The sequence below is a fragment of the Hordeum vulgare genome, chromosome 1H (assembly GCF_904849725.1).
Source record: "Hordeum vulgare subsp. vulgare chromosome 1H, MorexV3_pseudomolecules_assembly, whole genome shotgun sequence".
Lineage (NCBI taxonomy): Eukaryota > Viridiplantae > Streptophyta > Magnoliopsida > Poales > Poaceae > Hordeum > Hordeum vulgare.
The window spans coordinates 309,729,229-309,739,058 of NC_058518.1; the positions used below are offsets into that span (position 1 = coordinate 309,729,229).

At 51.3% G+C, this 9,830-nt stretch overlaps 1 protein-coding gene across 1 annotated transcript; it reads right to left on the bottom strand.

The window, feature by feature from the left end:
* Positions 1-5,718: 5,718 nt before the first annotated feature.
* Positions 5,719-9,395, bottom strand: LOC123398806 (40S ribosomal protein S24-1-like). The gene is made up of 4 exons (XM_045093263.1): positions 9,270-9,395; positions 9,089-9,183; positions 7,361-7,436; positions 5,719-5,829 (listed from the first exon to the last, which is right to left on the bottom strand). The coding sequence occupies exons 1-4, from the start codon at positions 9,393-9,395 to the stop codon at positions 5,719-5,721; spliced, it is 408 nt and encodes a 135-aa protein (XP_044949198.1).
* Positions 9,396-9,830: the final 435 nt, after the last annotated feature.

Below are 9,830 nucleotides of genomic sequence, written 5' to 3' on the forward strand. Positions count from 1 at the left end.
AAGCGGCCCGAACCTGGGTAAAAAGGCTTGCCGGGTGCTGATCGTTAGCTCTGCTCTTCACGTCACCTCTCCCCGCCCTACGATCACAAGGGTTTCACATTGATTTCCATAGGTGTCGACCTTGCACCGCTGACATCTTTGGCGCGCCAGGTAGGGGTGTGGAGTCTTGCTCAAATTTGTGCAAACTCAGCACTAGATTCTTGGAAGTTTGGGTGCTACGCCGCGTTCCCCCGGAAACGGGGTAGCGCGATGGACGCTCTGTTCTGCTACAGCTTCCCAAGGCTTGCGTGAGCGTGTTGCTATGCGAGCGCGGGGCAGTGAGGCGGAGGCTCAGGCAGCACCGTCAGGCCGATGCGTCGCTCGGGGCCAACGCACAGCTGTCGAGGGCGTGCCTGGGCGCTTCACACAGGCCTCGGTGCATACTCCAGCAGACACACGTCTGCGGAGTGATGTATAGTCGTTGAGGATGTGCCACATGGTCCCGAAGCCCCGACGTGCACTCCAGCGTAAGTGTTGCACCTCTGAGAGCATCGTATCATCGCCCAAGATGTGCCCGGGGGCTCGGCCAACACAGCCTAGCAAGGGAAAAGCAAAGGGGTTACACCCTAGCCAGCTTTTTCTCCAAACGACGATCGCGGACTGTCGGCCAGAAGTCTTTGTCGGAGAAAAAGCCACCGGGAGCGGTATTCCTGCTTGACGGGGACTCCGACGCCCCGGCAAAAGATTCAAGCACCATGCAACCACGGCGTGAGCAGATAGGTTCTAAGTTTGAGATTCAAACCTGAAGTAGATAGATTCTCTGTTTTTTCCTTTAAAAGTTTCCAGTCTTTGTGGGTGGAGTCTGCGCATACTGGGACCTTTCCAAAGATCAATGCACCTTGTCTTTGTTTTGAACTCGTTCAAACGACCTGAACGGCCACAGAGCGCCTTCAATCTGTTTCGAACCTGATCAACAGAGAAAGCGGCTACGTAGCACCCAATTTCATCTCAAGTTGCGCTTGAAGATTTCTATGGTTGCACTGAACGCGGCAAGGAGCCTTGCCAGTAGTTGCCGGCAAGCTCCCAGATAATGCAAAGGCGAATCATACAAAGAATAGAATTGGAAAAAGGGAAAACAGTCTTTTCATTCATTTGTTTGGGATATTTTCAAACATATTACATGGATGATACAGTCTACTCTAACCTAGAACTTTTATCTTTGGCAAGGAACTACGCTCGCCGGAGTGAAGTTCAAGAAGACAAAAAGGCGGAGCCCACGGCGCGGCTAGGGCTGGCTCCCCAGGACCAGCACTATGCCGACGAGAACGGGATCGGCCCCGGCAAGCGCCACCTGGCCCCCTCTGGCCGAATATCAGAGGGCAGGGCACGGGAAGGGGCGAAGGATTCGGAATCTACGGGCGCGCCTCCTCCCGGAGTCGGGGAGCCAACACCCGCTCCGGTGAGGTGGCCCAAGCAGAGGGCCTGGAGAAGTTAGAGCTGGCGGGGGTACCTCCTCCTCAAACACGAGGTACCAACGCCAGCTCCGGCAAGATGCCCCCGTCAGGAGGGGGCGAACCGTGAGCTAGTTGCGGCGGTGCAGTCTACACCCAGTTGGGGCCCGGGGAGTCAACCTCAAACTTGACACCCCGTGGCCCTAACCCAACGCGGACCTCACCACCACCGCTGTCCTCCTCATCACTATCGCTCGAGGTAGGACAGTCGGCGTCGCTCAGGCTCTCTTTGCAGTAGCTGAGAAGCACACGTGGGCGCCCCTAAAGCAACATGGAGGACCGCCACAAGGGAAAGCCTCGGGGAAGGCAGAGGCGATGGAGTAGCGCTCCGCCTCCCCCGGCCTCGACGTCCATGACGACCGCGGCCCCTCGCCCTTCCTCGGCCATGGGCGCCCGGGCCGTCTTCCGCTGCGGCCCCCCAGAAGCTGTGGCATGATACGAACAGGATCCTCTCGCCGCCCTGGTGGCCGACCCCGTCCCCTAACCATGGTTAGGGGCGAGCGCCACCTGCAGACAGAAGAAGATTCCGGAGACCAAGGCTGAGGAGTTGGTGGATTCAGAAGGAGTTGGGTGAGCAAAACCCCCTCACAAACCCTCCCAATTTATAGGACGGTGCGCGGGGGCTAGCCTCCCTTGTTCCAGAAGCCACCACCCGTCTCGCCCAATCTCTCAAGCTCACGGGCGAACAGAGAACCGCCATGCTGCACCAATGCATGCACGGGCGGGCCCAGCCACTACTACGCCTTTTAAGGCCACGTCTACCACCTGTCCATCCATAAGTGTGCATGCCACGCGCGTGGCAGAGGCGTTTTAGGAGGTGGAAAGGCCACACCGCGCACGACCCCCCACTTCACGCGTCCAATGCGCGACGTGGGGAAAAGCAACCACCAGCGGATCCAACCATGAAGGCCCATGCACCTCTTTGGGCCTGGCCCAACAACGCTTTGCACGCATGTGTGGCCCAGGCCCGGGGGCTCCTATTGCTGCACTCAAGACTGGGGTCCCTAGTTCCCTAGACTTGTGCACGGGCGCGAAGAGCCCCTGCCGGCAGGGCATGACAGGACCCAGACAAGATACAACCCCCAAGATTATCAAGGCCTCGGCAATCCTGCCTTGCCGGGAAGATGACCAAGGCCACGTCCATTTGGTGGGCGTGATGAACTCACCAAGTACAAGACCTCGACAAGCCTCACTTGACAGGATGATGACCGAAGCCCCCGAAAAGCTCCCTTGCCCAGACGAAAACCCAAGGCCCCGGCAAGCACCTTGCCGGGATGACGGGGCTGGACACTGGAGGGCAACCGCCCTTGCCACCCCCAAGTTCCAGCGTATTCCGCATGCGCCAGCACAGCGTCCAGGTGTCGAAACACCTCGATACGTGTCTTCACCAGCACATCGCTGCAAGGGCAAGACATGCATTTAATGCACCTGATAGTGGTAGATGGATAAGCACCGCTCTAGGTTCACTTTAACTCCTCGTAAACCTACCATCAAGCATTGTAGGTGACCCCTTTGCCTATAAAAGGAGGCCCTTAGCTCATTCATAAGGGGTTAGAATCTTTGGACATTTACTCATAAGACGATCATCAACAGTCACTTTAACAATCAACAACAAAACGCTTAATACAACCAGACAAGCAGGACCTAGGGTTTTACGCGTAAGCGGCCCGAAGCTGGGTAAAAAGGCTTGTCGGGTGCCGATCGTTAGCCCTGCTCTTCACGTCACCTCTCCCCGCCCTACGATCACAATGGTTTCATTTTGATTCCCATAGGTGTCGACCTCCCACCGCCAACAACACCTATGTTTGAACTATGCATCGTGGCAGTTAGTTCTCTTTGGTGACCTTTAATTTTTTGCTAATAAGGCAGGACACCCATGTTTGAAATGCACATCATGGCAGCTAGTCCTCTTTAGTGACCTTTATTTTTTCACCAATAAGGCAGGGCACGCATGTTTGAACTATGCATCATGGCAGCTAATCCTGTTTGGTGACCTTTAACTTTTTGCCAATAAGGCACGTCACACATGTTTGAACTGCGCATCATGGCGGTTAGTCCTCTTGGGTGATCTTTAATTTTTTTCCAATAAGGCAGCAGCCCCCGGGACCGGGTTATCTTCCCTGGAATGACCGAGGATTTTTAATTTTGTTGAAAACAACCAAATCTGTCGAGCCATGTGTGTGTAGCCCCCGAGTCTTAAGTCGACTCAAGGAGACGACTTGAGAGTCTTCATACTTGGCTTTGGCAAATGTCGTGGCCAAATTGAGTTTATATACCTCTTTGACCCATGATTTTTTATTCTCATTTCGTCCAGATTTTCCTTGCTCTTCCAAAGCCATCTTTGCCACTATCTTTCGAATTGCCAGCTCAATAAAGGCTAGCTGAAATTGCAGCTTCCCGAGGGATGTTTCCTTCATGGCAAGCTCTCCTATTTCTTTTGATATGTTGAAGTAGACCATGCCATTGGGATAACACACCAATGTGTCTATCCATTGAGCAACCCATCGCGAGTGGAGGCTGATAATAGATATATGTTTCTTTCTTGCTCAAGTGTTTGTTGGAGTAAACCGGATCACGGGGGCAGCGACTTGCGTGCGTGTCCGACGGGCGAATCGTATGGGAGCATGTAGCCCCAGCGTGTTGATCTAAACCGGACCACAGGAATGGCGGCTTGCGCGCGTCCAATAGGCGGATCATATGGGTGCGTGCAACCCCGGCATGTTGATGTAAACTAGACCGCAGGATCGGCGGCTTGCATGCTTCCACTGGGCGGCTCAAGCGAGTACGCGCGGCACCGACGTGTTGATGTAGACCGGACCACAGGGACGACGGCTTGCGCGCGTCCAATGGGCAGCTCGAGCGAGCAGGCGCGACACCAGTGCGTTGATGTAGAACAGACCGCGAGGACGACGTCTTGAGAGCGTCCATTGGGCGGCTCATATGGGTGTATTTTGTCCCGGTGTGTTAATGTAAACAAGGGAGTCAGCCGCAACATGGGAAACTAACATGGACAATGAGTCATAGATGGCATTGTAAGCCAATGCGGACGACAAGTTGGTCGCGACTTGTGTAAGCTGGCGCGGACAATGATTTGGCCGCCAAATGGTGTAAGCCAGCGCGGACGGTGAGTCGGCCGTGGCGTCGTAAGCTGGCGTGGGCGGCGAGTCAGCCCTGGCGTTTGTAAGCTGGCATGGACAGCGAGTCGGCCCTGGCGTTTGTAAGCTGGCATGGACGGCGAGTCGGCTGTGGCGTTGTAAGCCGGCATGGGCGGCGAGTCGGTCGTGGCGTTGTAAGGCTTTGTGGAGGGCGAGTCGGCCATGGTGTTTGTAATCCAGCGTGGACGACGAGTGTGCCGTGGCGTGTTGATGGAGCCTAGATCAAACGGGGAAGTGGCTTGCACGCGTCTCCATCACATAGTGTGACATTGGGGGATGTTGGCGCATTATGATGTTGACACGAGCTCCGTACCCGTAGTATCACGCCGCTTTTTGTAATAAACAATTTTCTTGTAAAAAATATTACATGCCAAAAATAGTCATTTTCATACGAATAATATGTATCGGAAAATAGATAGGACAAATAGCACCTGATTTATTTGGATGATAGATGATCTCTGATGCGTGGCCATGTCTTTAAGCCAGATAACACGTGATTTTTTTGGATGATAGATGCTCTATGATGCATGGATGTGTCTTTAAGGCAGATAACACCTGATTTTTATTAGCCAAATGCCCCTTTTTTATACATCCAACCGACCGTGTTAAATCCTTGGAAGCCCGCGGGGCGCAGTAGCCATCGTGTGGGGGTGGGAATAGCCGACACGGGGCCAGGCCAGTTGTGGCATAACGAAAGGCAAGGTAGGGCGACGACGGATGACGAGGTGGAGGACGACAGGGCACGATGTGATGAAAGCCGGCGAGGCGAGGCCACGACAGCTGGAGGCGAGGTGAAGGCAACTCAAGATAAAGCCGACTTGCGGTGTGGAAGGAGTGGCGACCAGATGGTGGAGATGCGGGGGGAGCCAGCCGAGGGTGGCAACAGCGAAGGCCAGGTGCGGCGAGGCATGCAAGCGGGCGAGCACAAACGCAATGCGGCCGGTGGGGCGAGACGTGCAAGCGGGCGAGCAAGCACGTGATGCGGTCGGTGCGGCGAGGCCACGGATTGAGCAAGCGCGTGGTGCATGGCGGTGCCGAGTCCACGTTGATGTGAGCTTGAAACGAGGCGAGGCTCAGCGGAGGCGGAGGCAGGGCGACTCGGACGCGCGCCGGTGGAGCAAGGCACGCTGGTGTGGCACAACTAGTGCAGCGCAGCGAGCCGGCGCGGCGCGACTAGTTGGCGCCTGATACGTATCCAACGTATGTATAATTTTTTATTGTTCCATGCTATTATGTTATCATTTTAGAACACTTTTTAGGCACTTATCTACTAATTTATATTACTTTTGAGCACTAACCTATTGACCCAGTGCCTAGTGCGAGTTGTTGTTTTCTGCGTGTTTTTCCACTTTTCAGGTTCCAGTACCAAACGAAGCCCAATTGACCAGAAACTTTTTGCGAATTTTTGTGGACCAAAAGAATACTGTGGAGCATCGTAAGAAGGCCGGGAGGCACATGAGGCCCCCATAGGCCATTAGACCGTGGCCTGGGGGGCTGATGGCTTGTGGCCGCTTGATGGCTCTCTCGATCCCGTTCTCTTGCTTATAAATTCCTATTAACTCTAAAAACTACAGAGGAGGTCCCAAAAAACTTTTTACACCGCCGCATGTGTCCGTTCTGACGGGAGGCCATCTAGAGCTTTGTTTTGGCACTCAGCCGGGGGAGGGATCAATCATGGAGGGCTTCTTCATCAACCTTTCTGCCCTCATGATGATGTGTGAGTAGTTCACTGCAGACCTACGGTTCCATAGCAGTACCTAGATGGCATATCTCTCTCTTTGATCTTCAATACAATGATCATCGCATCTTCACTTTGATCCATATGATGTAACTCTTTTGTATGGTGTGTTTGTTGGGATCTAATGAATTGTGGGTTTAAGTTCAGATTATTCATGATAAGTATTTGTGTCTCCTCTGATATATAATATGATTCTTATGTGCACCATTATGATAGCTTCGTAATTCTCTTCGATCTATTGAAATAGTTTGGCCAACTAGATTGATATTTCTTCGGTGAAAGAGGTGCATTGTAGTAGGTTCAACCTGGCGTTTCTATATCCCAGTGACAGAAGGGGACAAGTTGCATCTTTGTGTTGCTGATACTAAGGGTAAAACGATGGGGTTTATTCATATTAGTTGAGTTTACTTTGTCTACATCATGTCATCTTACTCCAAGCGTTACTTTGTTTGTCATGAACTTAATACATAGAGAGGCAATCATATAAGCGATATTGAAGTGAAGTAATAGTAATAGGTGCAGGAAGGAGACGACCTATTTGGTTATGTACGTGATGCCTATATTTACATGATCATTGGCGTGAAAATCGCATAACTATCCGATCTTCTATCAATTGCCTAACAGTAATTTGTTTACCCACCGTATGCTTATTTGCATGAGAGATGCCACTAGCTACTAGGAAAAGCTGTGGCCCCCGGGTCTATTCACAACATATTTCTAGATCAACACAATTTACTACATCACAACCCATGGGTGAGCACAGCGGAACCAAATACTAGCTCACATCTAGAAGAGAGCAGGCTAAGTGAGTAGCACAAAAATTCACCTAGACTAAGAAGCCATGGCTAGATCAATACAAATTACTACATCTCAACCCATGGGTGAGCACAGCGTAACCAAATAATAGCGCACGTCTAGACGAGACAACGAAAATAAGCTCCATGTGATGGAAGAAACAAGGGCGAAACGATACATACCCTGATGAGGCGGTACTTGGGCTCGAACTTCTTGGCGGCTTCGAGGTTGTCATAGATGAGACCGATTCCGGAGGACCTGCTGCTACTTCAACAAAAGACCTTCCAACGGCGCCAGAAATGTGCTGACAGGAAACTGTTCTTGTCTTGATACTCCTCAACAACGGCACCAGGAATCCTTCTGCTATGGCTACGCCTTAAGGGACTTCCTAGGCAAATATGCAAAGGATTTCCCCCGTGGCCTTGTAGCCTTGCATTGGTGTTCCCTTCAAGCGGAAAGGGTGATGTAGCGCAGCGGTGGTAAGTATTTTCCTCAGTTTGAGAACCAAGGTATCGATCCAGTGAAGGAGTATCACAAGTACCTGCACAAACACAAAAAGCTTGCTCCTAACGCTATGAAGGGGTTGTCAATCCCTTATAGATTATTCGCCTAGTGAGAACTGAAAGCAACAAAGTAACAAAGCAAAGTAAAGGCGAAAGTGGAAACGATAGGTGTGAATAGACCCGGGGGCCGTAGTGTTCACTAGTGGCTTCTCTCATGAAAGCAAGTAGACGGTGGGTGAACAAATTACTGTCGAGCAATTAATAGAACCGCGCAAAGTCGTGACGTCATCTATGTCAATGATTATATCTATATGCATCACGTCCAAAACAAGTAGACTGATACTTTCTGCATCTACTACTATTACTCCACACATCGACCGCTATCCAGCATGCATCAGTGTATTAAGTATAAAAGAACAGAGTAACACCTTAAGCAAGATGACATGATGTAGATGGACAATCTCATATCTACGACAAAGCCCACCTTGTTACCCTTGATGGCAACTACACGATGTGTGTCTTGCTGCACCTACTGTCACTGGGAAAGGTCACCACACGGTAAGAACCCAAAACCAAGCACTTCTCCCATTGCAAGAATCATAGATCTAGTTGGCCAAACAAAACCCAAGAATCGGAGAGACTTACAAGGATATCAAATCATGCATATAAGAAATCAGCAAAGACTCAAATATATATCATAGATAATCTGATCACAAATCCATAATTCATCGGATCTCGACAAACACACCGCCAAAGAGGATTACATCGGATAGATCTCCATGAAGATTATGGAGAACTTTGTATTGAAGATCCAAGAGAGAGAAGAAGCCATCTAGCTACTAACTACGGACCCGTAGGTCTGAAGTGAACTACTCATGAGTCATTGGAGGGGCAATGATGTTGATGTAGAAGCCCTCCAACTCCAAAGTCCCCTCCGGCAGGGCACCGGGAAGGGTCTCCAGATGAGATCTCGTGGAAACGGAAGCTTGCGGCGGTGGAAAAGTATTTTCGTGGGTCCCTTGATTTTTTTTCTGTATTTTAGGGAATATATAGGCGAAGGAGCTAGGTCAGGGGGGCGCCAGGCAGGCCACAAGCCTGCTAGCCGCCGCCCCTGGTGGCGGCTAGGGGGCTTGTGGGCCCCCTATAGCTCTGCTGGCTTGGCCCTCAAGCCCCCTGATCTTCTTCTGTTCGGGAAAAAATTATTTCGGGGATTTTATTCCGTTTGGACCCCGTTCCAAAATCAGATCTGAAAAGAGCCAAAAACACAGAAAAAACAGGAACTGGCACTTGGCACTGAATTAATAAGTTAGTCCCAAAAAAGATATAAAAGGTACATAAAACATCCAAAGATGACAAGATAACAGCATGCAACCATCAAAAATTATAGATATGTTTGAGACGTATCACTTGCTACCTCTGAAGTGGGTGCGGAACTTGAAGGCGAAGATGCAGTTGGGGTCCTTGACCTTGTACACCTTGGACAGCTTCTCCGTGAGCTCCGCCTACTCACAAGCACACGAACGCTTCAGAATCGCCGATGAAATGCAACAAAGCTAAGGAGCGAGGGGAAGGGTACGAGATCTCTGACCTTGGATAAGTTGGCGCGACCGGGGTGGATGACCTCGAGCACGAACTGCTTGCGGGCGAGCAGCCGGTTGGTCATGAACTTACGGGTGCGAAGGGTGACTGCCGTCATGGCCTTGGCGTCTGCCATGGCTGATTCGACCTTGCTTCGCTATGGGCTGCCTGCACAAGAGGTGGCGGCGGCAGCGGCGGCGCGAGGGGGAGGAAAGCAGAGGTAGAAGAGAGGGGAGGGGTAGGCGCCCGAGCAGGTATATATCTTGTGGAACCCTAGGTTGTTAATCGCTTCCTGTGTGGGCCGAGTTGGGCTCTCCGGAGCCCAGTATCGTTCTTCGTGCGTGTTAGGGCTACACTATTTTACTTTTTTTAGGGATGGTCTGCAGTCGGGCGTCTTAGTGACACCATAGAAAGGGCATGACAATAAATAAAGGATTATCCGGGTGGTGCAACCGACCTTCAGGAAAATATTAGAACCAAAATGTTAACAATAAGTTTTCCCCGTCACCGTTAGATAACCACAACCATTCTCATTCAACCAACGTGTGCTCCAAGGACCGACTCAAAGACC

What these genes read in the sequence shown, in the direction of transcription:
- LOC123398806 (XM_045093263.1), bottom strand. Translation starts at nt 9,395, where the DNA reads ATGGCAGACGCCAAGGCCATGACGGCAGTCACCCTTCGCACCCGTAAG. An exon ending in ACCCACTTCAGAGGTAGCAA is followed by an intron (nt 7,437 to 9,088) that starts GTGATACGTCTC and finishes AAGTAGCAGCAG; the next exon opens with GTCCTCCGGAATCGGTCTCA. An exon ending in CCAAGTACCGCCTCATCAGG is followed by an intron (nt 5,830 to 7,360) that starts GTATGTATCGTT and finishes GATACGTATCAG; the next exon opens with GCGCCAACTAGTCGCGCCGC.